This window comes from Drosophila ficusphila, unplaced genomic scaffold, assembly GCF_018152265.1.
Source record: "Drosophila ficusphila isolate 14025-0441.05 unplaced genomic scaffold, ASM1815226v1 contig_197, whole genome shotgun sequence".
In the NCBI taxonomy this organism is placed as follows: domain Eukaryota; kingdom Metazoa; phylum Arthropoda; class Insecta; order Diptera; family Drosophilidae; genus Drosophila; species Drosophila ficusphila.
The window spans coordinates 7,479,682-7,504,241 of record NW_025064091.1 but is presented as its reverse complement, the minus strand read 5'-3'; the positions used below and the strand labels follow the sequence as shown (position 1 = coordinate 7,504,241).

Below are 24,560 nucleotides of genomic sequence, written 5' to 3'. Positions count from 1 at the left end.
AGATAGTGACGGCACTGAGTCGGTAAAAACAACTCAAAACTATCGTGTTAAGTTGCTATATATTTAATGTAAGCGTTTATATTGTTTTATATTTTATGTTTTAAACCAAATTCAAATAGAAGCCTTTAAGTAAATTTGGTAAAATTGCACTTTAAAGGCTTTTGCAAAAAATGGGTTGGAAATTTTTTTTTTAAGAGCTACCTTGGGGAGTGCAGCAAATGTGTAAAAAAATAAAAAATTAAAAGAAATAAAAAATTGTACAATGGTAGACCCTGAAAATGTAAGTACTGAACGCTGTACAAGTTACGAAATAACTCAGAGTGATTTTTTAGTACAGATTGAAGTACAGAAAAAAATGTTTCAACTTTCATATTTATTTTCAGATTTCTACATACAAATAAATAATAAGAAATCACGTTTGATTACGCCCCAAGAAAGCTCTTAAAAAATGTTTCTTAGCCAATTAGCAAAAGCCATAAAGTGTAACTAAACCGGAAATATAGTAATGGAAATTATTTAATTTTCCGAAACCATTCGTTTTATTCGATAGGCAAATACGTCATTTCGGCACTCGTCCACGCTGGTAACACCAAAACGAAAACGTCGCAAACACAAAGCGCAGGGGGAAAACAGAAAGAACGACGAAAAACAGAGGCAACAAAAGCAGAAGCAGGAAAGCGCAGTGGATTTTAGAAGTGAATATCTGCACAGGATGAACAACGGATTTAGCACCGGCGAGGAGGACAGTCGCGGGCACACGGACCAAACGTGCTGCCTGATCGACGACATGGAGCGGTGTCGCAACCAAGCCGGCTACGCCAGCTACTCGAAGCGAATCCAGAAAACGGTCGCCCAGAAGCGACTCAAGCTGAGCAGCGATCCGGCGGCGCAGCATATCTACATTTGTGACCACCACAAGGAGCGCATCCAGTCGGTGCGCACCAAGCGGCGCCGCAAGGACAGCGAGGACGACAGCAACGAAACGGACACGGACCTGCACGAGTTCCCCGATCTTTACCAGCTGGGCGTTAGCACGCTGCGCCGCTACAAGCGGCACTTCAAGGTCCAGACGAGGCAAGGCATGAAGCGGGCACAGCTGGCGGATGTGAGTTTGCACTAGGACTTAAGATGGGGTGGGTAGAGTGTCCATGCGAGATGGTTCCACCTTCGGTTTCGTTGCCAATTTGTTCAATTCCCTGGGAAATTACTGGGTAAATCGAAGGTTTAGATAGGGGTTTCATACCTTATTGTTGAATATAACGTGATTTCCGTGCCTTAAGTAAGCGACAAGTCAGAAAAGTTATTCTAAAATGTAGTTTATTGGTTCTATTACTTTTCTTTCTTGTCAGTAGACTTATGTAGATTGTAGGCTTGCAAGTCAGTGCATTTGCATTTACAATCACTTCCTTGTGAAAGCTTGGGTGCATTTGACTTAAAGTACTCTAGGACATAATACTAACATATTTTCCACCACTCTTTTCGATCAGACCATTATGAAGCACTTCAAGACAATACCCATTAAGGAGAAGGAGATCATCACGTTCTTCGTTTACATGGTGAAGATGGGCTCGAATAAACTGGACCAAAAGAACGGCCTTGGCAACGACACCACCTGAAGGCGCGTCGGTGGGCGAAGGGAGGAGGAGGACGCCGACGATGTCTACTCCTTCTAACGCTTGCCAGCCGCCAATAAACACTTCTCACACGTTGTTGCTGCATTTGCTGCACGTCGGCATTGTTCACCCGAATAAGGAAAAACGAAAATACTGATAGCGAAATATCCCTCTCATCTATAACACCAAGAACCTACACCACCACTGCCCAAAATCCTTTCCTCAACTCTACGGAATGCAACAAAAACAAAAAACGTTAAAAGAACGCAAAAAAAAAAAAAGTAAGGAAAAAGGCAACTGGTGCTCCCAAAAATAGTTTAAAGCGATGAAAAGTAATCTTAACCTTAAGGAAAACAAAATTTACAAAACTGATTTTAGCCTTGGTCCGTTGTTAATAGCTCTTTATACACACATTACATTAAATAAACTATGTAAATTTACAAGAGAATTAACAGAAAACACACCACACTGAATCAAATAGCAATTCGTATTCTTAGGCCTAGGCTGGCGTCGCGAATGTTGTTCATTTAATCGTTTGTATTATAAATCAAGTTAAGTGGGGGATGGCTAGACAACAATAAACAAAACAAAAACAGAAACTCCAATAAACCTTTAACGAATCGAAGCACAACTACAATAACGAAGAATGAAAAAGAAACCGACACATTATTGCTGTAAGAGAACCACTTGCAATATTTAAACTTAAACATCGTCTCGTTAGCCCCGGCGGGTTGGATTTATATTTAGAGCTCTAGTTTAAGCCTAACTAAGATGAACATCGGTTCCATCAATTGGAATTCCGCATTAAACGATTTCTGTTAAAGCCTAGACTGATTTTTAGCCATATATTTAAGCCTAAATAAAACTTAATAGAAAGCATTTTCACTCAACTACAAGACTATCATATCGGCTAGATGACATGCTTGGTTTCCTCCTCGGAATCACTGTGATCTGAAAGGGATTTGTATTGTTATTCATTACGTAAACAATCTGAATTGGCTGAAACGTACTTTGTTTCTTTGCGTGTTGCTTTTTGTTGGCCTTGCCTTTGCTCCGATTCTGTTTGCCCTTGCCCGCCTTCGATGTGGACGCCTGCGAGGGCGTAGGCAGTTCCTGGGAGTTCTCATCCTGCGGCAGCCAACTGGTGGCGTCCAGAGGGACGTCTGGAAATTGGGAAAGATAACCATGTATAACTGTGTTGTTTTTTAGCCATGATTTATGGCTTACCTGTCTGCTTTTTAGACGTCTCTTCTTTGGCCTCAGTTTCCTCAATATCTGCCCTTAAAATAGTGTTGCTATCCACCTCCATTTTATCAACTAAGGGGGCTTCCTGCTTTTGTTGTCCCATTAGCTTCTTGAAGCTCAGCTTATGTGGCGTTTCTCCAAAAAGAGACGCCAATCCCTGGATCAAGCGACTGCCCTGCAATCGACGCTCTTCGTCCAGCGATAAAGCTTTGCGAATGAAATCGACCAAAGCCTTGGCGCGAGTCGCTGCATTGCGTGCACATTGCATGATCGTTCTCACATTTGTTGGTGCTGTGCCTCCGGCGTTTAGGGTGCACAACTCTTGGTAGGAGTTGAAGCTCAACACAATAACAGAATCGGCGGCGTTCTCCTCCAGCAGCGTAGGATCCACAATTGGCTGGCCGCTGCTCTTGTAAATGCAATAGGTAACACTCACGGGATAGTGGAGAAATAACAACGGAATGAATTCCCGCTCCTTCTCTGTGTAGATACGCAGATCATCGTCCGCAAATGTAACATCCGGTCGACGGAAGTGCATCAAAGCAGCCAAAGTGGCTATAGTGCTGGCATCTGCAAAATAATAAAGTTTCAATGAATATAAAAAAAACAACCATTTAAGTTATAGATTCTAAAGAAACAGTCATTGGAATTATTAATTGCCTTGTTATGTTGAAAATCAAATCATATCACATATTCCTTTTGCATACCATACAAATTCCCGTCGTGATTTAGCACATTGATGTCCACACGGATGCACCACACATGCTGCTCGGCGGCTACGCACAAAGACTCCAGATCAACACACCTTGAGCTGCGAAAGGTTCTCTCCAAAAGGGAATTCAAGGTGAGGGATCGCTGGTCATGTGTAGTCTGCGCTTCGTCCAAGAAGGCGACACCGCCAAGATTCACGTTCAACTGGAGCTTGCCCTCGTTGGGTCGGGATGTTGTCGGTGCACCCAAATCGCAGGTAACATGGGTCAGTACTTTCGTCTCGCCCAAGGATACCGCCACGGTGCCCCAATCCGAGCCAAAAGTCGTTTACATGGTGAAGATGGGCTCGAATAAACTGGACCAAAAGAACGGCCTTGGCAACGACACCACCTGAAGGCGCGTCGGTGGGCGAAGGGAGGAGGAGGACGCCGACGATGTCTACTCCTTCTAACGCTTGCCAGCCGCCAATAAACACTTCTCACACGTTGTTGCTGCATTTGCTGCACGTCGGCATTGTTCACCCGAATAAGGAAAAACGAAAATACTGATAGCGAAATATCCCTCTCATCTATAACACCAAGAACCTACACCACCACTGCCCAAAATCCTTTCCTCAACTCTACGGAATGCAACAAAAACAAAAAACGTTAAAAGAACGCAAAAAAAAAAAAGTAAGGAAAAAGGCAACTGGTGCTCCCAAAAATAGTTTAAAGCGATGAAAAGTAATCTTAACCTTAAGGAAAACAAAATTTACAAAACTGATTTTAGCCTTGGTCCGTTGTTAATAGCTCTTTATACACACATTACATTAAATAAACTATGTAAATTTACAAGAGAATTAACAGAAAACACACCACACTGAATCAAATAGCAATTCGTATTCTTAGGCCTAGGCTGGCGTCGCGAATGTTGTTCATTTAATCGTTTGTATTATAAATCAAGTTAAGTGGGGGATGGCTAGACAACAATAAACAAAACAAAAACAGAAACTCCAATAAACCTTTAACGAATCGAAGCACAACTACAATAACGAAGAATGAAAAAGAAACCGACACATTATTGCTGTAAGAGAACCACTTGCAATATTTAAACTTAAACATCGTCTCGTTAGCCCCGGCGGGTTGGATTTATATTTAGAGCTCTAGTTTAAGCCTAACTAAGATGAACATCGGTTCCATCAATTGGAATTCCGCATTAAACGATTTCTGTTAAAGCCTAGACTGATTTTTAGCCATATATTTAAGCCTAAATAAAACTTAATAGAAAGCATTTTCACTCAACTACAAGACTATCATATCGGCTAGATGACATGCTTGGTTTCCTCCTCGGAATCACTGTGATCTGAAAGGGATTTGTATTGTTATTCATTACGTAAACAATCTGAATTGGCTGAAACGTACTTTGTTTCTTTGCGTGTTGCTTTTTGTTGGCCTTGCCTTTGCTCCGATTCTGTTTGCCCTTGCCCGCCTTCGATGTGGACGCCTGCGAGGGCGTAGGCAGTTCCTGGGAGTTCTCATCCTGCGGCAGCCAACTGGTGGCGTCCAGAGGGACGTCTGGAAATTGGGAAAGATAACCATGTATAACTGTGTTGTTTTTTAGCCATGATTTATGGCTTACCTGTCTGCTTTTTAGACGTCTCTTCTTTGGCCTCAGTTTCCTCAATATCTGCCCTTAAAATAGTGTTGCTATCCACCTCCATTTTATCAACTAAGGGGGCTTCCTGCTTTTGTTGTCCCATTAGCTTCTTGAAGCTCAGCTTATGTGGCGTTTCTCCAAAAAGAGACGCCAATCCCTGGATCAAGCGACTGCCCTGCAATCGACGCTCTTCGTCCAGCGATAAAGCTTTGCGAATGAAATCGACCAAAGCCTTGGCGCGAGTCGCTGCATTGCGTGCACATTGCATGATCGTTCTCACATTTGTTGGTGCTGTGCCTCCGGCGTTTAGGGTGCACAACTCTTGGTAGGAGTTGAAGCTCAACACAATAACAGAATCGGCGGCGTTCTCCTCCAGCAGCGTAGGATCCACAATTGGCTGGCCGCTGCTCTTGTAAATGCAATAGGTAACACTCACGGGATAGTGGAGAAATAACAACGGAATGAATTCCCGCTCCTTCTCTGTGTAGATACGCAGATCATCGTCCGCAAATGTAACATCCGGTCGACGGAAGTGCATCAAAGCAGCCAAAGTGGCTATAGTGCTGGCATCTGCAAAATAATAAAGTTTCAATGAATATAAAAAAAACAACCATTTAAGTTATAGATTCTAAAGAAACAGTCATTGGAATTATTAATTGCCTTGTTATGTTGAAAATCAAATCATATCACATATTCTTTTTGCATACCATACAAATTCCCGTCGTGATTTAGCACATTGATGTCCACACGGATGCACCACACATGCTGCTCGGCGGCTACGCACAAAGACTCCAGATCAACACACCTTGAGCTGCGAAAGGTTCTCTCCAAAAGGGAATTCAAGGTGAGGGATCGCTGGTCATGTGTAGTCTGCGCTTCGTCCAAGAAGGCGACACCGCCAAGATTCACGTTCAACTGGAGCTTGCCCTCGTTGGGTCGGGATGTTGTCGGTGCACCCAAATCGCAGGTAACATGGGTCAGTACTTTCGTCTCGCCCAAGGATACCGCCACGGTGCCCCAATCCGAGCCAAAAGTCACCTCCACATCGCGGCCCTCGTTGGAGCGCCGACCGTCACAGCGCTGATTCTGCTTCACAGCTAGCTGAACAAAATTCCGTTCTGGCTTTGATTTGCCCGGCTCAAAGAGGTTGCAGTTCATAAACATCGTCCTTTTTTCGAGTGTGTACTGATCCTGTTCTTGTTTTGGATTCGGATTGGCCGGCTTTTAAAAACGTGCAGACAAGTTGCGCGGCGTTGCCACCTCGTTCGAAAAGTTGGCAGCTTGGGAACTGATTCCCACGGAACTTACAATATATAATTGTTGGTGTATTATAATATTGCAAATTTTCTTAATGTAAAAGGCCAAACACACTTGCATGAATCACTTTAAACCATTTTCTCTATTCAAAAAACGCTTCCATCGAATGTGAGAGAGCTAGATAATAAATAAATAAAATAAAGAAGACGCTGCAAAATATTATATACAAATACTTCAAAATAAACAGTTATCTTGTCATTTAAAAATATTTTTAATTTGTACCTAGTACAATGTTTTCGACCCAAAATAAAATTTTCCAAAATGTTAAATTATATACAAATAATACAAAGAAGTTATTTTTTTTTTATATTTTTTTAAATTGTGTCTGGAATCTAGAACAAAAAATAAAATACTGAAAATACTTACCTATACCTATAAAATGTATAATGTAAAATGTATATATATTATTTAAAATACCCCAAAACAGTGTAATAATATCAAACATGGAGCATTTATCAACCATATATATTTTTAATAACACTAAAATCGTGACTGGTTCACCGGGGCAGAACTGATTACCAGAAATCGAACTAGAATAAGTTCCTTTGACAGATCTCGGAAATATGGCAACGCTGTCACTGAGTGTGAGTTCTTTTTTGTGCTGGTTTACAACATAAAAGTGCTGCTTGCTCGTCTTGTAGCAAATAAATAAATTAAAATAATTTACAAACGAGCTGCCAGAAGAGGCATCGGTTCGGAAAAACAGTTAAAACGAGGGATTACTACCCAAATTCCTGGTTAATTTAAAACCAAAACCCCAACAGTGGTCCAAAGTGCGTCAGTGTGTTGGTGCGTTTCGCGTGTGTGTGTTTGTGCGTGTGTCGTCGTAGCAGCAGCACCAGCAGAAGAAGAAGAGTCAAAAGCAGAAAAGGAGCAGCGGAAGCACAAGAAGGTTGTCCAGGCATTTGCCGGAACGGGAAAGGAACCGAAACTTTGGAACTCGCCCGAAAAGAGAGATAGGGAGTGCGACGCAGAGGAGAGAAATGCAACAACAACCGGAGTCGGGTGGAGAGGAGAGCTGGCTGGAGGAGCAGTGTCACCGAGAAATACATGGTCAGCACGACGAGTTCGAACGTGAATATGTGCGTCAGAGGGACAACAACTTGGGCACAGTGTGGGGAGCATTCCAGGATTCGGCAACTGCCGTCGCTCAGCTTTATAGAGGTGAGACAAGTGTGTGGTTGACTAGAGGGATCCCGTTATCCCTTTCCAGGGCGTAGGCTTCGGCTTCCATGTTTCAACATTTTTTTTTAGTGTTCTTTGTGTTTCCATTCTATCCGTGTGAGTCTGCCTGTCTATCTGCGTACATGTGTGTGTGTGTGTGCAGTCTCTCTTCAAAAATAGTTTTGGGCGAGGTATTAATAGAACAACAAGAAGAAGAGACAACAGCCCGGCTTTCATGAAAATGCAACTCCCCTTCTCGCTCACTCCTTAAACTACGCATTATCAAAATGCAGAAAGGGCTCCAGTGTTGTTGTTGTTTTGAACGGGTGGAGCAGTAATGGGGGGCAAGATGCAATAGAACAGCAAGGGAACAAGAAAGAGAGGGGGATAAAAAAAAGGGACGGCGAGAGTCAAGTGCAATGGCAATGGAACGGGGAGAGGAAGAGGAAGATGTGAGAAAAGGGCAAAGGCGTCGCCTTAAAGAATTTTCTATCCCTAAATTTGTTATTGTTGTTGTTGATATCATTAATCAACATGTGCGTGCAGGTTCATCAGTGTTTGTTTGGCTGTGTGTGCGTGTGTGGGTCGAACAGCTGTTTTGCTTTCGTCATTGTTTTCGACTGGCATAAAGTAAAGGGGAAAATAAGTGGAAGATTAATCTGTCTTGCTCTTCGCTCTTGCATTGTTGTTTTTATTTCGTTGCAAATTAAAATTTTCTAGGGTCTATTGCCATCCCTCTTGCACCACTTTCTTCTTCTTCCTCCGGGTCGATAACGTCTCTTTGAGTTCCCTTTCCCTCTTTTTTTCTTTCGTCCTTTGTCGTCCTTTCGTGCAGCAGGTGTGCAAGAAGCAGGGGAGAAAAGGGAGAAAGGGAAAAACGATCGACAGTTCCAACATGTTTGATTTAATTGTTCACATTCCAAATCAAAATCGCTTATAATCACTTAAATTATCTTATAGCCTATTGTAGCAGAAATTCTATACACTTTTCCAAATTTTTATTCCGGTCTGGATCAAAATATAGAATCAAAATAAAATATTTAAAAGCAATTAATTTTAAATAAAAAAAAATTTAATTTAAAAAAATCCACACAATCCTAAATGTATTTAATTTTGTCTTGCAGAGCGCTCATCAAACACATTTTCCTCAGACACAGGCGCCCTTTGGCTGCCCTTCCAGACCGCAGCTGGCACTGTGACAACACTTTACAAAGGTTGGTTTCAAATGTCCTCTTTAGGATAATGATATGTAATTATCCTTTTATTCGATTCGCACCAGAATCATGTGATGGTCTCAAACGCACCAGCGACGCTGCCATTCAGTGCGGCTACCAAAGACGCACTCGCGAATTGGCCGATTGGGCGCGAAGCAAAAAACGCCGGATGATACGGCGCGAGGATCTGTTGGCCTATTTGGCCGGAAAGCCCCTACCGCCATCGAATTCCAATCCACATGCCAATCGTCGGTGAGTCGCCGTTGCAATCAACCCCGAACAAGCCCTATTAAAACTTGTTTTCTCACCTCATTTTCTGCAGCTCACCGAAGCCGGAGCATCACCACCAGAGCGGCAGCGGAGGCTCTGGCCTGGGATTCCACAGTTCCGGACTCGGTTTGGCAGGTGGTCCGCCGACTGCCACCGGTGGTGGGCATCTGCTGTCCGCCGGAACAGCCGGTGGCCGTCAGGAGGGAACGGGCAGCGCTCCCGGTGGCGGAATCGGCGACGATTTGCACACCTTTAAGGAGGCCTTGGTTCTGCGTCCACGGTTAGTTTAAGGGATTCAATGGTTAACACAGAATTAGAGAAAGAGTCTTGATGTAAGCATTTCCTAATCTAGTAACTTTTCTATATTTCAGAGGTCCGGAACTTTTTGCATTTGTTGCCAACGAAATAGCGCGCCATTGCAAGCGCCCCGGCAGTCCTATTGACGACAAGATGGACATTTGCCACTATAGCAGCAAACGTCAGCGCTTCATGTAATCCTGTACCGATCGCATCCCAGCCTAAAGCTAAGCTCCCGGTCATCAAAACACCAATCCACTCCGACTTTTGGATTCAAGAAAGATAACAAAAAAAAAACGCGAAAAATTTAATGAACGGCCGATTGGATGTCAAAGGCTTACGAAAACATATAATGTTAATATATGTTTAGGTTTTCGGTTCGATATTTGCCTACCATATACCTTTTTTTTTTTACATAAAAGAAACCCTTTCTCCTCACTCCTTGCACCTACATACAGCAAATGTACGTAAAACACACAAAAATCACACATACATAAGACTAAGTTATGTTATAGTTAATAGCACCTAAGTGAACAACAAGTCATGCTGATAGAAATGACAGCTGAAGATGTTTATGTTGATGAATACAATGCCAATACCGGGCATTGTTACACAAACTGTTGATCATTGTCATCAAGCATTACAACCAGCGGAGTGAAGAGTTTAGGAGTACGATATCTGTTATAGGCCAGCTGTGTGTCTAAATTAAGATTTAGGAATGCTGTAATAGTGAAAGGTATTGTAAAATATACAAACCCCTTTTTGGCATTACATAAACCACAATTGAAGCTGTGTAAATAACTAAATCGAGAGACACCGCAAGTGAACCGAAACATAAATACAATGTTACATATATACTATTTATATATGCTACTTAAAGCCGCCTGTCCCGTTTCACTTCTCCCATATTCCGAATCCTTATACAGCTAAAGATGCAAATATATATATCTATATATTTATATGTATATATGGTGTCTTCCCCCGAAACAGAAAACAAAATTCCACCTAAAAAAAAATCTGAAGCCCAAAATTTAAGTGATTTGAATGCGGAAATAAAACCATGATCAAGTTATTGGTATGGATTGGCTTGACGTCTGGTGAATTAAAGTCTTTAGAGATTATCCTTAAGAAGATGTATTTATTATATATTGTGAAAAGAGGAGTCTGCCAAGCCAATAGATGGATCGGGTTAAAAAGGTCGCTGAAATCCAAACAAAAACTATAACTATACAATCTGTGGTGATTGTTACTTCAAGCTAGACAGTTTATACCATATACACAGCATCTATTATACATATAGCTATCTATATGAAAACCATACGATGATGTAATACTGATCCATGTAGTTCGGCATATCTTATAATGAACAATCCCCGGAAGCAGCAAATTACTAAAGCAAAATATATAGAAAGGAATCAGGAAGCTGGCTAAATTAAATGTGTATCGGGCCGAAGTCAAGCGGCAGTTGAGTCGAAAATCGAAGTCCTATGAAAATAATGCGTTGTAATTATATGTACTAAAACTTAAAGAATTATTTAAAAAAAATTTATAAGAAAATCTTAAAAAAAAGAACATCTTAAAAAACAAACTACAAGAAAACCGAAAACAAAATTGTAAGTTAAATAAAAACATATGAAAAAAAACATAAAAGTTAACTAAATGTAGTTTTTGTTTTGTTAGGGGACTATTGTTTTTATGTTCAATCCATATTTTTCTATAAAGTAAATAGCCTTACTAGTTTCACATTGAAATTCATTGCTATTTTTATTTCGTATTTCATTAATTTTAATTACATTTTGTATATATCTTGTGTATATCTATATATATATTCATATATTCTTTATTTGTTTCCATGTAATTTCTGTTTCGTTTGTTGATTTTGTTGGCTGCTCAAAGCTGGCGATTATGTTCGTTTCGAAGGTTATCTCGAGTGAAATAAAAGGGAGCCGCAATGAAAAAGTCCTGTTTAGCAGCTCTGAGGTTTTCAACCATAACCGCAAGCCTGTGGAAACAGCGTTTTTCTAACAAAATTAAAAACCATCAACCAAAAATTTCGCAAAATATTTTACAACGTGCCTTTTATGTATTTAAGATATACAAGACTTTATTGTTCTTAATAATCAGAAATCGAACAATACAATTTTCTAAATGTTTCCCGTAAAAAAAAAAAAATAAAAATTTGCCCGACAATCAATTAAAAATTCTGAAAAATAATTTTAAAACCCGCTGTCTCCACCAGAAGTGTTCAGGAATTTTCACATAGATATACAGTAGATAAAACCATGAATGTCTGTGCCAGATGCAGCTCTAGTTATAAACCTTATGGAACAAATAGAACTATTTTTTTTTTTAGATTTTTTGACATTTGCTAATCTTTCAACAGCAACAGAAACAAAGAGCTGGGACACAAAGTTTAGTCTAGGATATTCATTTAGGGTGGGGAATCAATTTCTTGGGGCTCAAACAACAATTCAGAGTTAGTACGATTTCCTTCTCTACAAGTATGTGGTTTATTAAATACATATGGATATTTCTTCATATTGTATATTATATATAATTCATTTGATTTACTTAATTGCTATGCATGTGTTAAACAAAAAAAAATATATATATATCTCCTTCTTTCCGATTGCGGCTCCTTTAAATGTTTTCTCTAACCGAATATGTAGAGCAAGCTTTTTTCGTTTTACATAATCTGATCAAAGCCGAAGCGGGAACAGGGCGATAGAACTGTATAACTTGTGGTATTCCATACAAGGTGGTGTAAAACATGATGATCAGGGATAATTTTAGTAGATTTAACAATAAATTAAATTGGTATGTTATGCGTCCTATCTTTCATCTGCGGAATGTCCTTTCACGTGTGTATTTATGTTCGTATGTAAGTACTCAAATTTGAATATTTCACTTTAGTACAGTTTTTGCAGTGTTTAACTTGATTTAAACATAATTTGCATTTTTAGTTGCATTATCTCGAAGTTAACAAATTACATTTTAGGATAATTTTCATTGAAAAATTATCGTTATCATCATTTATACAATTAACAACCAGGCTAAATAGTTTGCTACAAATCCCCGCCCACTGAGAACTCGTTCCGCTATTACATTTCTCCTTCAGTTAGAGCGAGAAGCAAAGACAGAGGGAGAGAGACAAATAGAGCGAGTGGTGGGCGAAGAAACTAATACACAATTTCAATTTAATTAAAAAACTTTAACTTTAACGCGTGACGCCTTCGCTGAATGTTCTGTTCAATCTTTTGGTCGTATTCAAAACAAACTTAATTTAAATAATAGTTTTCTTGCAAATGGAAAATAAAAAAATATCTGAAGAGTCTTAAAACATAAAGTTTTGGGGGTAGAAGCGCAGCAGCAGGAACCGGAGGATGTCTATCTAGAACTGCACCCAGTTGGCGTTGGCTGAGTTCTGTTGTCCTTGGTTGCCACTGAAAGTACAGGAAATAGGATTAAAATTGGCACCTAAATCATTAACTTAACAAAAAAGCCAATAATTTTTTTTAATTTTAGTCAAAATAATAATACATATGTCAAAAACTAACCCAGCGGATGCGTAGTCAGTCCATTCCGATCCTCCCGCAGCGGGTCTGTGGGCGGGCGAAACGCCGGGACTTTGCCGTACCGTCGTGGCTGCGGCGGCTGCCGGTGGTGGAGCGATCTTTCCAAGGCCACCAGGCGGCGGTGGAAGGACGCCCGTGCCCTTGTTCTTGCCAGTGCGCGAAGGTCCCTCGGAGCCATCCTTTTTCTGAAATCAAGTTGAATCAAGTAAAGAGCAGCTCTGTTTTGGTCTCAAAAATAAAAAAGTTTATCTTTTTCGAAAAGCAGATGATGATGAAGAATTAAACACCCAATACAGCTTGAGTTATCTACTTCAAAAGAATATTCTTTTCTTGCTTGAATTATCTCGTTTTGAATAGCTGATTCAACAAAAAGAAATGCGCAGACTTGCATCCATCTAGTCTTTGAGTTGATGGATAGGATTACACAAATTTTGTTGACAAATAAGATTAACAAGCTGCTTAGAAAAAGTTTCATTTGGTAAATGATTAGTCAGCTAGCCAGCTAGCTTAACATACCGTTATCCTCATGTTGATCTTGATGGTCTCGCCCTCCTTGAATCCGAGATCCAGCTCCTGTTTGGGCTCTGACTTCTCCTTTTCGATCTGCTCCTGGTTCTTTACCCACTTGAAGTGATCCTGCAGCGCAACGTTTAAATCGAACGAGTCCGATCGATCGCCGAATCCTAGACCAAGGAATGCCGATCGTCCATTGTCGTCCTGCACCCGGATGACAAAGTACCGGGAGCTGTCGGATACCGCTTCGATGGCCACTCCGGGATATGTGTCGATGGGGCAGTTGGCGAATAAGGCGCCACTGGTTTTGTCCTCCAGCTTAAGAATAACTGCGGTGCCCTTGGCCACCAGTCGCATCCTGCCCGTCCAGGTGGGCTCCTTCAAGTTCCAGTCTGCCGCCCTATGGATGGTTTACAAAATATTCAAAATGTAATATTATCTATCCATCTGAATGTCTTTATTATCTTTATCAGAAACAGTAGCTGTAGTCTTGAGAACCTTAACTAAATGGAAAGTACTTGGAACAATCTTGAGCGACATAACTTCCTGGTGTTTATATATTCCACCAAACTTAGGAATAATCTGGTTTCTAGGAATTTTACTCAGAAAAGCACTCGTAATACCCTAATATTAAAGGCATTCTGTTAATATATAATTTTTGCTCACCTGAGCGCAGTTAACTGTGAAATTAACAACAACAAAAGGAAAACAAAGAGAGCAGCAATAGCAACAATAACAACACACACGCCAGCAAAGCTTATTTTCCGCCCGTTTTTTTTTGGGATACGTGTAAGAGAAAATGTTCAACAACAATAATTGCACGGAAAAAAATCAATTGAAATTGAACTTTAGCTGCACGACAAGAACAACAAGACGGGTGCCTTTAACCTTGGCTAAAATAACATAATTAATGCATTCTCTTGCCCCAAACACACATTATATATGTATTTATAAGTGTGTATATAATGTGGGGGCGTTGAAATGCACGGAAAACTTTCAGTTTTGGATCAAAAAACGGGAGAAAAAAGTAGTCACCTTTTTTCCACTCCGATTGTTTGACTCACCTATAGCCTCGATTGCTCGCACGGGGCGGTATTTTGTAGATAAACACCTCGGGCTTCACGATTAGCACACTTTCGTATTCCATCTTTTACAAATTCAACTATTTTTGATTTTGTTTATTATCTCAATTTTGCCAAGTGTTTTTTTTAAGCTTTTTTAGCCAGTGTGCCCGCTGCGTGACAAGTTAATAATATCGTATGATTCGCAAAAATGCACTAAAAGTAACTATTTTTTTTTTGTTTTTAGTATTTTGTTTGGTGGAATTTAATTGAAGCCGCAATAGTGTGACCAAACTCACACTATGGCGATGAACAATCGAGTGCGAATTGTTGTGGTTGGCGATTCTGGTAAATAAAGGGTAAATCGAAGGTTTTTTGGACCCCTAATCCCCGAAAATTGTCTCTGCAGGTGTGGGCAAAACGTGCCTGACCCACCTGATTGCCCATAATGAGTCCCTAATACGACCGGGATGGACGGTTGGCTGCAACATCCAGGTAAAGATCCACGAGTTCAAGGAGGGCACAGCCCGCCAATGCCCCTATTTTGTGGAACTCTTTGATGTGGGTGGATCGCTGAGCCACAAGAACACTCGCAGCGTATTCTATACGGGCGTCCATGGGATTATCCTGGTGCACGATCTCACCAATGGCAAATCACAGGAGCAGCTGCTCGATTGGCTTTATGAAATTGTGAACAAGGAGGGCAAGGATACCTACAAATCGAGGGGCAATTCCCTGCCCCCATCGCCTATCCCGCTGGGCAGTTTCTCCTCGAACACTTCGACCACCTCCGATGGACACGTGCGGTTCGACATGGAGGAGTTTCTGGGCGCCACGCAAACGCCGATTCTAGTGATGGGCACCAAGCTGGACCTTATCGACGAAAAGCGTCAGCCCAAGACGGCGGTGAAAAAGGCAGGCGGAATAGGTACTTCTCCATATCTTAAGGTTGCCTAGCTCAAAGTTATTTAGTGTATATTGTTATTCTAGCTGACAAATGTGGCGCCGAGGAAATCTGGCTAAATTGCCGGGACACCCGTAGTCTGGCAGCAGGAACCACAGATGCCGTCAAGCTGTCCCGCTTTTTCGACTGTGTGATCGAGAAACGCGAATCCTTGGGTGGCAGTGGTAACCATCCATATGGCATTGGTGGCTTTAACGCCGGCAGTCCGCCGGATAGGCGTCGCTATGGTCCGACCAGCTGCAAACTGGAATCGAGCGCCGTTCCGCTTTTGGAGACCAACGATTTAAAGTGATAAATGCTTGAGCATTTCTATTCTTTATCTTTAGTTATTAAAATAAATGCCTTAATTGTGGATCGGTCAGTTTACGGCTTTTCTTAGATCAATCATTTCGTCTTAAAAATATTTCGATACCAATCCGGTAAAATTTGATGCTCCGATCCGCGCAATATTTCATAGTAGGCCCGTTTTTCCCGAAAAGTCACCTGGACCACGGCAAACGGATCATTAATGGCGATTAGCAGCGCTCTCAGGTTTCGCAGGAACTGCTCCAAAAACCAAGTTATTGCCGAGGGATTCCACGGCTTGTTGCGAGCTAGCAAACGGACATCAAACTCCTTGATTTCCGTCACTTGGCCCTTGGCGTCCCGCAATCCAGCAAAGATCGTCTTGATGTTCACCAAGAACGACTGACTCCACCAGTTTGCAGACTTGTACCTGTCGAAGTTGCGCATTTGTTTGGGGTTCTTAGTGTTACTGCTGGTCTTCAGCTCCACAAATTTCAGAGACCTCAGCACCTTGGGATCTTTAAAGTCACTAAAAAAAAAGGTAAAGAGTTAATTTTTTGTAAGAACTTTATCAATGATGCATTTAACAGACAGAAAGGAATTCTGTCATTTAACTGGGAAAGTTTAAAGGCCAGTAGTTGTAATTCAAGCCCTGGATCTACTTACACTGGTTCCTGGCTGTCTACGCAGTCCATTTCGGCGCCGTAAAGCAGGCGCAGTCCTTCCAGATTTGTCCGGAACATGCCCATAAACTCCTCCGCCTCGTTGACTGGGACATTGGTCACCGGTTTGCCCTGCGGTTGGACGCTCGTCAAGTACTGCTCGAACTTGAAGCCCCACGAACACATGTCCAGCTGGGCCGTCGTAGCGTTTTCGTTTATCAGCCTCTGTTCCGGCGTGTCCTCTTTAGCCATGTAAACGGTGCCGTTCAGCAGCGTCGCCTTGATGAGGAAATCACCATTCCATTCGTACTGCAAGCACATTATTTTTCGCAGAATGCCGCGCAATGTGACAAAGTCCGCAGCGAGTTCCAGGCTACCAGGATCGGATTTTTTAGGGCGAAGCAACTCATCCTTGTGCTGACGGATGTAGAGGAGATCGAATTCCAGATCCTTGGCTGCGAAATCCGCGGGCTTGCGGATCACGTTTTCAATGCCCGCATTAAGATCAATCGGAAGACTTGGCCAGGGCCGTGCAGCCAAGTAGCTGGCGCCGCTGGCATCGTCTACAAAATTCCGGCTAGCGTCGATGCTGCAGACGCCGATGCATTCCGGCTGGCTCATCGACGGAAAGGGGCGATCGTATGGGCCATAGTGTCTGTGCTGCTGCCAAGGCAGGCTTATTACACCTTTAATGTCGACCATCCTTCCCAAGGTCTCCTCAGAACTCGATTTCTACTGAAAAAAAAGCCCCACTTAGAAAAAAAAAGTATTGTGCTTTAGTTTAGTTAAAAAAACATCGATTTACACCGTCTACATCGATGTCGCCGGAGCTAAAAAAAAATATTCAAGTAAAATAATTTATCCTGTAACATAAAAAATTAAATACCAATTTTTATATTGCCAATAAAATTGTTAGGTTTTTGGTGTGTTATTTGTTACCAGCAGCGGTCACACTGACACTGAATTTTGATTTTTTTCCTCTATTTTTGCATTTATTTAAAAACAAGGATCCACACTATGCAATGAAGCATTTAATGGAGGATCCGCTCGTACTGGCTGAACTAAGGGCACTGTCAGAGAAACAAGATTTTGTGGAGGATGAACAGCAGGATGTTAAGAATCCGCCCGAGAAGTCCGCGCCCATTGAGGAATTTCCGGATTCAGGAGCGCAAGACAAGGACTCATTATGCCAGTTAGCCTGCAACCTGCACAAGCTTGCCAAGGATGATCACATAGTCATCGATCGGTGGGTAGTAATTCTTGAAATGGCAATTCAAACTTTAAATTTTTGCAATTCCGAGTAGAAAGCGCAATCAGGTAATACGCACAGATGCGGTGACCCAGCAAATGACTATTTACCGTTGCTTGGATCCCGTTGGTATGGGCATGCGTCCGCCGACACTACTAAATGCCCAAAATCCGCCGCCCAAAGTGGGAAGGCCGCTGAAAAGAGTTAGTTTATCGAATGCTACAGCCTCGGCGGCCAAAAAACCCCCACCGCTGGAGGAGAAACCAGCTCTTGATATTCACCGCACTCGTTCCGGTCGCCAGGTGCGTGGATCCATGCCGCAGCCTGCTCCCGTGATCAATGGCCACCCAGTGGAGCCGAGTTCAGCTGAAATGCTGGATATGCTGGTAGCTGACTTGCGGGACAAGGACTACCGTGCACCTATGCCAGCGCCAAAAAGTATCAGCAATAGCCAGGAGGTTGCCACAACGCCCACACCACGAGCCGTGCCCAAGGACTCAGTTTGCCCAGGCTGCGGAAAGATCTTCCTGGGACGTCGGCTGCAGCGGCACTTTGTGAAGTTTCCGGAGCATATGCCGCGTCCTGGCGAACAGCCGTCAGCATCGTCGTCTTCAGGGGCAGCACATCCCTCTACCCCTTCGCTTTTTGGCCTTTTAACTGCCCAGCTGCAGCGTCATTCGCATCTCAGCGAGGAGCAGCGCTCTGATCTCTTCTTGAACGAACTGAACGACTTTGTTGAGCAACTGCAGCTGCGAAGCCAGCGACTCATACGTAATACCTCAGGATTGCATTTTGTTAATGCTCGGACCGCACGAGTTCTGGGCATACCCGAAGGTCAGTATGCCTTGGATATGTCGGCCATGGAATCGCCGCAGGCTCCCACACCGGAACCAGAGGCTGCAGCTTTGGTTGCTGGCGGAGGTGGCGACGGCGCGGTAGCACACAATCTGGGGGTCTACGCCGAGTTGAGCATGTCGCTGGACGATCCGCTGACGGACGAGGCTGCACAGCGTCTTAATCTGTCGGCGGGCGGGCAACTTCATCCGCCTTCGGAGGAGAGCCTGCTTCGGAATGTTAGCGATCTCATGCAGCCGCCGGTGGCAGCTGCTCCTCCGACTGTAAACCATGGCTACGATCATGCCAGTGATAATGCGGTGGAGGCCCTAACCATGAAGGAAACCCCCCAACACGGAGGCGATTCTCGATCTCAAAGTGGACTTCTTCCAGTTCAATCCGAATTAGTTAAGGAGTTGCCGTTTAAAATCTCAGTAGTACGAATGCTATGAGTTGATAGACATTTACACAAATTGAAATTGTTGAATCTGGAAACAAAACAATGATTTAAAAACTCGAAAAATCAGCACATAATTGCCAATACGATTGTCTTGAAACAAAAACAAAAACAAACATGGTCTTTTACGAAATTTTAATGAATTTTATAATAGTAGAATTGTTTTTTTTATTCGCCGTATATATTTTAAATGAAATTCAATGAAATTTGCTATAAAATAATGAAGCCTTGTATATTGTGTAAATATAATGATAAGATATGGTTAAGATAATTTTTAAATATTTTTTAATTACTACCTCAGAAAAATATTGAAACTGTAAATCCGAAAATCGAAACTCGCCTAAGAATTATTTTTATACACACCTACTGCTAATGAAAGCACGAATGTCTAACAATTAGTAGCTAAGTGTGAATGGATAAGGGATCGAAAACGCCCGTTGCCGATTGAAATTATTTATGAAGTACTCAACTGGCTCACGAAAGATGCCCATTAAATGAATTTAGCCACTCTGAATTCCAAAATGGATGGGTTGTTATTTGCTAAAACATTAGAAAATCTTGGTCAATTCAGTTTAATGTCTATGATGTCATCACTACACAGAAACTTGTGTGTTTTAAAATTTTTGGTTTAAATTATAAATCTGCTTGAAAATTTAAATTATGTTTTTGATTGCCAGTCAGTCAAAATTGTTTTTCATTCAATGCTGTCTATTTCTTTTGAAGGGAAGAGCGTGCGGGAATTTCTGTTTACTTTCAGGTGTAAAGTGTATTATGCTGCCGTGTAATCGTATTTTCTGGCCATCTGCTTGATTTTCGACATTTGCGGATTGCAGAGGGGGGCAAAAATCAATTTGGCAGTTATCACTGCAAATGGTCGACCTTGTTTGCATTGGGTCAATATGATTAAAGCTGATGAGCGCAATGCAATGGCAAGTGCAAGTGGAGTTGGTAGTTAGCAGTGACCTATAAATACAGTCGATCCGCAGAAGTCAGGATACAGTGCATCATGAGCAAGTGGACGGAGAACAGGCGGCGGCACAGTGCCACCTCGATGGGCAGGAAAAACGACTCCGAATCGGACGGCGATGACAATTCCATCTGTAGCCGTGCGGCGATTAAACGAAGTGTGGTGTACTACCTAAAAAATAGTACGCTTCATGGTTTAAAGTACATCGCCGAGGAGAGTATCACAATTACGGAGCGGTAAGGAAACAAATCTAGTTGAAATAACTATATTAAATGGATACATACATTCTTTACATACCTAATTGTTTGAATAATACTTTAAAAAAATATACATACATACTTTTTACATAACTCATATTTTACTTTATACTTTACATAACTTATTACATTTGTACTCCCTACTCCAAGAGTCTTTTTCGGCATTGCCTTTGTGCTGGTGGTTATCCTGTCCGGCTTCTTCATCTCCAACGTGTACGTGAAGTGGAGCGCTTCGCCCATAATTATATCGACCAGTGCCAAGCAGAAGTTGACCAGCAACATGCCCTTCCCGGCGATCACGATCTGCAATCTCAACCAGGCGCTGCTCAGCAAGGTGGAGCGCATTTCGCGCACCAGCACGAACTTCTCGCTGCTGATGGGTCTGTGCGACCAGGGCGGCGATACGACCATCTCCTACATCGGCACCTGGAAGTACTTCAAGGCGATCCTCGTGGAGGTCGCCCAGCCGTGCGAGAAGATGCTGCTCTACTGCACGTTCGGTTCGCGGGCGGAGGAGTGCTCCCTGCTCTTTAACTCCATCCTGACGGACGACGGGCTGTGCTGCAACTTCAATGCCTTGGATCCCTCCTACCTCATTCGCAACTACAGCGACGACGTGCGCTGGGAGCCGGCTCAGCCGAATTCCCGCTACGAGCCCATCGACTGGACGCCGGAGAAGGGCTATGCCCGCAAGCTGCCCGAGTTCTACTATCCGCGCACCTCCGGTGGCACGGGCATCCGGATGGGCCTCACCGTCGTGCTGAACGCCTCCCGGGCGGAGTACTACTGCACCAAGTCCATGAGCGTGGGCTTCAAGGTGAGCTGTACTCCAATCAGAATCAGAGTTATGCTAGAGTAAATATATAATAAAATATATTATATAATAAATATAATATAATATATAATACTAATATAATATATATAATATAATATATAATACTAAAATAATATAAATAATATAATATTCTTAATAAATCCTTTTTAAGATCCTTGTCCACAATCCCGCCGAGCTGCCGAAGGTCAGCAACTATGGCTTCGTGGTCACCGGCGGACAGGAGGCCCGGATACCCATCGAGCCGGTTTACGAGGACGCCCTGCCCTCCATTCGATCCATCAAGAAGACGGTGCGTCGGTGCCTCTTCTCCGATGAGAACGATTTGGCCTACTACCGAACCTATTCGCGCAAGAACTGCGAGCTGGAATGCGAGGCCAAGTTGCTGCTCCGCGAGTGCAGCTGCGTCCTCTACTACCTGCCCCGGATCGATCCATTGGCCAGGGTGTGTGGGCCGAACGATAATCTCTGCACGGATCGGGTGCAGACCGAGATCGAGTCCTCGCTGACGAACTTGTCCTGCGAAAGCTGCTGGCCGGGCTGCTTTGAGCTGACCTACAAGGCCACTCTTTCCACGGCCTCGATCGTCTCGGATCCGCGATTCCAGGCCGGCGAGAACCTGCCCGACTATATCTTCCACGGACCGTATAGCAACGCCAGCGAGATCTCCATCCTGCACTTCTACTACATGACCAACATATTTCGCAGCACCACCAAGTCGGAGATGTTTGGCTTCACCGAGTTTTTGTGTGAGTAAACCATTGAATTTTTATATTATATTATGTATTTGAAGTTCATAGAGGAATCGGAAAGTTGTGTTTATTATTTTGTTATTTAATTTTTTTGTTAGGTATTTATATTTTTATATTATGTATTTGAAGATCGTAGGGGAATTGGAAAGTTGTGTTTATTATTTTATTATTTTATTTCATATTATGTACCTATTTATATTTTTATATTATGTATTTGAAGTTCATAGAGGAATTGGAAAGTTGTGTTTATTATTTTATTTATTTATTTATTTTATTTATTTTATTTATTTTATTTATTTTATTTATTATATTAGTTATCTAAATAATTATAAAATTCCCCTCCCTTTCCTTCAGCAAATACTGGAGGCCTTCTGGGTCTCTTCATGGGCTTCAGTATCTTCTCCGTGATCGAGATATTCTTCTATATCACCGTTCGTCCGTATTGCGCCTCGCGAACTCTCAGGCAGCGCCACTCGCGTCGCCTGGAGCAGCTCCGCTGGCTGACTCCGGTCCGGTTGCCCGGCCGCAGGATTCTCCGCCGTAATCGCGGCGGAATCAACCGGAATCCGCCGCCACCCGCCTACAGTGATCTGCAGAAGAGTCGCGGGAAGAGGAGAATCTGGCAGATGCTTCAGGTTCGGCCAGTGGACCCAGTGAATCCAGTGGATCCACCTGTCTATCCGTACCTGGAATAAATCAAATAAATAAAACTATAAAAAATAAAAAACAAAGAGTTGTATGTTAAATCTTACGCCATAACAAAACCCTTGCAACAATTTAAATAATAATTAATAATGATATAAAATAAAAGCAATTGGAGCTTAATAACATTTAATAACATTTTTGCTCCGTGTAAAAAAGGAGAAAGAGGGCGAGAACGTGGGGGCTGAACCGGAAACTCGGGCCACGCCCACTGCGATTGCGGATATCGTATGTCGGCGCTAATCGCCACGCGACTCCAATTTTAATTGATACCTTGTTCATTTTCTCCGGTCGCGCCACCAATTATAAAAAGTGGCAAGCTATTGGAAATACACCTTTGTCTGATTTGTTTTATCGATTTTGTTTCTTGCGTTGTTTTTTAAATATCTACAATAAGCTTTTATACTTCAGGTTTCCCTCAAAACAATATAATTTCCTATTCAATTTTAGTAAATACATTTTTATACAAATATAAAATAAAACTCTTAATTAATAATAATAATAATTAATATGTATATTTTAGGGCATTTGTAGTTCGTCGTATCCATCGACTTGCCCTCGTTTTTCTTTTGGCTCATTGTGTGCCAATTGAAACTTAATTGAGAGACAACTTTGGTATTGGCCAAAATTTGTTACGGATTTCTTTTTTGGCCAGCGAAACGCGGACATGAAACGAGCGAGAATTTCGCGGGGCTGATGTCACTTCTTGGGATTTCTGGATTTTACGAGCTGATTGCTATGGGTGGGGGGCTAATGGTGGGTGATGGCTGGGGCGTCTGAGGCGACACCACTCGATCTCCTCCTGAAAATCCTCACCCATCAATGTCAAGTGGCCGGGTGTGTCTGTTTCGGCGAGTTCTCGACTTCACATCTCACATCGCTCTAAGTACATAAGTGCCTCACTTTCCCGTTTTCCCATTTTCCGATTTCCCCTTGCTTTTCGATTTAGATACTCCCCTCGTTTCTTTGCCCGCGCGGCATAGTTTATTTTATTTTCCTTTTCCTTTTTTTGTGGTAAGAATCTTTATTACACGGCCAGATGGAGTATCTCACATAGCGCTGCATTCCCAATTCTTTTTTCGATTTCAGCTTTGGTTTTTTGGTTTTTTGGCTTTGGGATTTGTCTTTTTTCGGATGGGGATTATAAACAAACAAGTGGCGGATTGTTTACAGGTTTCTTCAGGGACGTAGTGGCAAAAAGAGATGGACATTTTACGTCTAAGTTTAAAATTAAAATAAAATTAGTTACGCCAAGTTAGATTTTAAACAGTTTTTTATTATATTTCAAAAAATACTTTTTAAAGTGTAGGTATTATCTATCTATTATTTATAATATTTAGTTTTGTGACTAAAAACTTCTGGTATAAATGACCAATCAAAAACAAATCAAACTTCTTGTGGGTCAGTCCATAGGCTCTACTGTTCACCATTGTATTTTGTTTTTCGGTCTGCTCTTCGGTACACTATAAGTTAGACTACGTTTTCATCTGGAAACGTTTTACTGTCTGGTGCCTCCAGTTTTATGGGGATGTATTTTATCCAGCCGTGATTCATGCGATTCATGCCGCCACAGAAATTCCCGCAAAGTAACAACATGTGCCAGTTCGCGGAATCGGGTGAACTTTCTGCTGGAATGGATAAAAGTCCGTCGATAGCTTGTACATTTTTTCGTTCGAATTATTTAGCTTGCACTCCTTAAATTTAATTTTTCTAAGACAATTCGATTTTGGACCACGCCTTTCCCGATTTTCTTCGCTTCACTTTGAACGCAATTGATTAATGGCTAGTCACATTGCTCATACGCCGCGTAGGTCTTCTGTTGCTCTTTCGATGTTTCGGGTCGTTAAAGTATGGTAAAATAAAACAATGACATGCATTGCTCACCTACACGGAAAACTGAAAAACAACGCCGGCAACGCCAGTCATTTCAGTCATTTCCTTTTGGTTATTTATCTTGTTTGGACGGTGTAGTTCGAGCTTACAA

General features: G+C 42.1%; 9 protein-coding genes across 9 annotated transcripts; 5 read left to right on the top strand and 4 right to left on the bottom strand.

Moving 5' to 3' along the window:
• Positions 1–582: 582 nt before the first annotated feature.
• Positions 583–2,503, top strand: LOC108098149 (histone deacetylase complex subunit SAP30 homolog). The gene is made up of 2 exons (XM_017200875.2): positions 583–1,105; positions 1,488–2,503. Exons 1-2 carry the CDS (start codon positions 713–715, stop codon positions 1,614–1,616), a joined length of 522 nt encoding a protein of 173 aa, XP_017056364.1. The 5' UTR covers positions 583–712; the 3' UTR covers positions 1,617–2,503.
• Positions 2,326–3,893, bottom strand: LOC122320908 (exosome complex component RRP45-like; the record flags this gene model as incomplete). Its single annotated transcript, XM_043209551.1, has 4 exons — positions 2,326–2,564; positions 2,624–2,776; positions 2,841–3,428; positions 3,566–3,893. Coding segments are annotated over 4 exons (1,110 nt in total), but the record flags the coding sequence as incomplete, so codon positions are not given.
• A 778-nt stretch (positions 3,894–4,671) lies between these two features.
• On the bottom strand, positions 4,672–6,464 carry LOC108097877 (exosome complex component RRP45). The gene is made up of 4 exons (XM_043209550.1): positions 5,912–6,464; positions 5,187–5,774; positions 4,970–5,122; positions 4,672–4,910 (listed from the first exon to the last, which is right to left on the bottom strand). Exons 1-4 carry the CDS (start codon positions 6,366–6,368, stop codon positions 4,870–4,872), a joined length of 1,239 nt encoding a protein of 412 aa, XP_043065485.1. The 5' UTR covers positions 6,369–6,464; the 3' UTR covers positions 4,672–4,869.
• Positions 6,465–7,083: 619 nt separating this feature from the next.
• LOC108098042 (UPF0472 protein C16orf72 homolog) lies at positions 7,084–10,065 on the top strand. The gene is made up of 5 exons (XM_017200707.2): positions 7,084–7,685; positions 8,810–8,899; positions 8,965–9,151; positions 9,222–9,449; positions 9,541–10,065. The coding sequence occupies exons 1-5, from the start codon at positions 7,505–7,507 to the stop codon at positions 9,662–9,664; spliced, it is 810 nt and encodes a 269-aa protein (XP_017056196.1). The 5' UTR covers positions 7,084–7,504; the 3' UTR covers positions 9,665–10,065.
• Positions 10,066–11,543: 1,478 nt separating this feature from the next.
• LOC108098043 (NECAP-like protein CG9132) lies at positions 11,544–14,807 on the bottom strand. The gene is made up of 4 exons (XM_017200708.2): positions 14,619–14,807; positions 13,558–13,954; positions 13,024–13,226; positions 11,544–12,909 (listed from the first exon to the last, which is right to left on the bottom strand). The coding sequence occupies exons 1-4, from the start codon at positions 14,699–14,701 to the stop codon at positions 12,858–12,860; spliced, it is 735 nt and encodes a 244-aa protein (XP_017056197.1). The 5' UTR covers positions 14,702–14,807; the 3' UTR covers positions 11,544–12,857.
• Positions 14,808–14,829: 22 nt separating this feature from the next.
• On the top strand, positions 14,830–15,940 carry LOC108098041 (rab-like protein 3). Its single transcript, XM_017200706.2, has 3 exons — positions 14,830–14,963; positions 15,025–15,543; positions 15,606–15,940. The coding sequence occupies exons 1-3, from the start codon at positions 14,918–14,920 to the stop codon at positions 15,869–15,871; spliced, it is 831 nt and encodes a 276-aa protein (XP_017056195.1). The 5' UTR covers positions 14,830–14,917; the 3' UTR covers positions 15,872–15,940.
• LOC108098040 (decapping nuclease DXO homolog) lies at positions 15,862–17,374 on the bottom strand. Its single transcript, XM_017200705.2, has 2 exons — positions 16,531–17,374; positions 15,862–16,393 (listed from the first exon to the last, which is right to left on the bottom strand). The coding sequence occupies exons 1-2, from the start codon at positions 17,226–17,228 to the stop codon at positions 15,964–15,966; spliced, it is 1,128 nt and encodes a 375-aa protein (XP_017056194.1). The 5' UTR covers positions 17,229–17,374; the 3' UTR covers positions 15,862–15,963.
• An 81-nt stretch (positions 17,375–17,455) lies between these two features.
• LOC108098137 lies at positions 17,456–19,580 on the top strand. The gene is given in 3 exon segments (XM_017200861.2): positions 17,456–17,772; positions 17,831–18,956; positions 18,958–19,580. Coding segments are annotated over 3 exon segments (1,410 nt in total). The 5' UTR covers positions 17,456–17,548; the 3' UTR covers positions 19,018–19,580.
• A 492-nt stretch (positions 19,581–20,072) lies between these two features.
• Positions 20,073–22,569, top strand: LOC108097876 (pickpocket protein 28). The gene is made up of 4 exons (XM_017200411.1): positions 20,073–20,269; positions 20,441–21,107; positions 21,277–21,871; positions 22,229–22,569. Exons 1-4 carry the CDS (start codon positions 20,073–20,075, stop codon positions 22,567–22,569), a joined length of 1,800 nt encoding a protein of 599 aa, XP_017055900.1.
• Positions 22,570–24,560: the final 1,991 nt, after the last annotated feature.

What these genes read in the sequence shown, in the direction of transcription:
- LOC108098149 (XM_017200875.2), top strand. Translation starts at nt 713, where the DNA reads ATGAACAACGGATTTAGCACCGGCGAGGAGGACAGTCGCGGGCACACG. An exon ending in AGCGGGCACAGCTGGCGGAT is followed by an intron (nt 1,106 to 1,487) that starts GTGAGTTTGCAC and finishes CTTTTCGATCAG; the next exon opens with ACCATTATGAAGCACTTCAA.
- LOC108097877 (XM_043209550.1), bottom strand. Translation starts at nt 6,368, where the DNA reads ATGTTTATGAACTGCAACCTCTTTGAGCCGGGCAAATCAAAGCCAGAA. An exon ending in TCACGACGGGAATTTGTATG is followed by an intron (nt 5,775 to 5,911) that starts GTATGCAAAAAG and finishes ATTATTTTGCAG; the next exon opens with ATGCCAGCACTATAGCCACT. An exon ending in GCAACACGCAAAGAAACAAA is followed by an intron (nt 4,911 to 4,969) that starts GTACGTTTCAGC and finishes AATCCCTTTCAG; the next exon opens with ATCACAGTGATTCCGAGGAG.
- LOC108098042 (XM_017200707.2), top strand. Translation starts at nt 7,505, where the DNA reads ATGCAACAACAACCGGAGTCGGGTGGAGAGGAGAGCTGGCTGGAGGAG. An exon ending in CGTCGCTCAGCTTTATAGAG is followed by an intron (nt 7,686 to 8,809) that starts GTGAGACAAGTG and finishes TTTGTCTTGCAG; the next exon opens with AGCGCTCATCAAACACATTT. An exon ending in TGTGACAACACTTTACAAAG is followed by an intron (nt 8,900 to 8,964) that starts GTTGGTTTCAAA and finishes GATTCGCACCAG; the next exon opens with AATCATGTGATGGTCTCAAA.
- LOC108098043 (XM_017200708.2), bottom strand. Translation starts at nt 14,701, where the DNA reads ATGGAATACGAAAGTGTGCTAATCGTGAAGCCCGAGGTGTTTATCTAC. An exon ending in GCGAGCAATCGAGGCTATAG is followed by an intron (nt 13,955 to 14,618) that starts GTGAGTCAAACA and finishes AACCATCCATAG; the next exon opens with GGCGGCAGACTGGAACTTGA. An exon ending in AGATCAACATGAGGATAACG is followed by an intron (nt 13,227 to 13,557) that starts GTATGTTAAGCT and finishes ACTTGATTTCAG; the next exon opens with AAAAAGGATGGCTCCGAGGG.
- LOC108098041 (XM_017200706.2), top strand. Translation starts at nt 14,918, where the DNA reads ATGGCGATGAACAATCGAGTGCGAATTGTTGTGGTTGGCGATTCTG. An exon ending in TGTTGTGGTTGGCGATTCTG is followed by an intron (nt 14,964 to 15,024) that starts GTAAATAAAGGG and finishes TTGTCTCTGCAG; the next exon opens with GTGTGGGCAAAACGTGCCTG. An exon ending in GAAAAAGGCAGGCGGAATAG is followed by an intron (nt 15,544 to 15,605) that starts GTACTTCTCCAT and finishes TTGTTATTCTAG; the next exon opens with CTGACAAATGTGGCGCCGAG.
- LOC108098040 (XM_017200705.2), bottom strand. Translation starts at nt 17,228, where the DNA reads ATGGTCGACATTAAAGGTGTAATAAGCCTGCCTTGGCAGCAGCACAGA. An exon ending in GTAGACAGCCAGGAACCAGT is followed by an intron (nt 16,394 to 16,530) that starts GTAAGTAGATCC and finishes CTTTTTTTTTAG; the next exon opens with TGACTTTAAAGATCCCAAGG.
- LOC108097876 (XM_017200411.1), top strand. Translation starts at nt 20,073, where the DNA reads ATGAGCAAGTGGACGGAGAACAGGCGGCGGCACAGTGCCACCTCGATG. An exon ending in AGTATCACAATTACGGAGCG is followed by an intron (nt 20,270 to 20,440) that starts GTAAGGAAACAA and finishes CCCTACTCCAAG; the next exon opens with AGTCTTTTTCGGCATTGCCT. An exon ending in CCATGAGCGTGGGCTTCAAG is followed by an intron (nt 21,108 to 21,276) that starts GTGAGCTGTACT and finishes ATCCTTTTTAAG; the next exon opens with ATCCTTGTCCACAATCCCGC.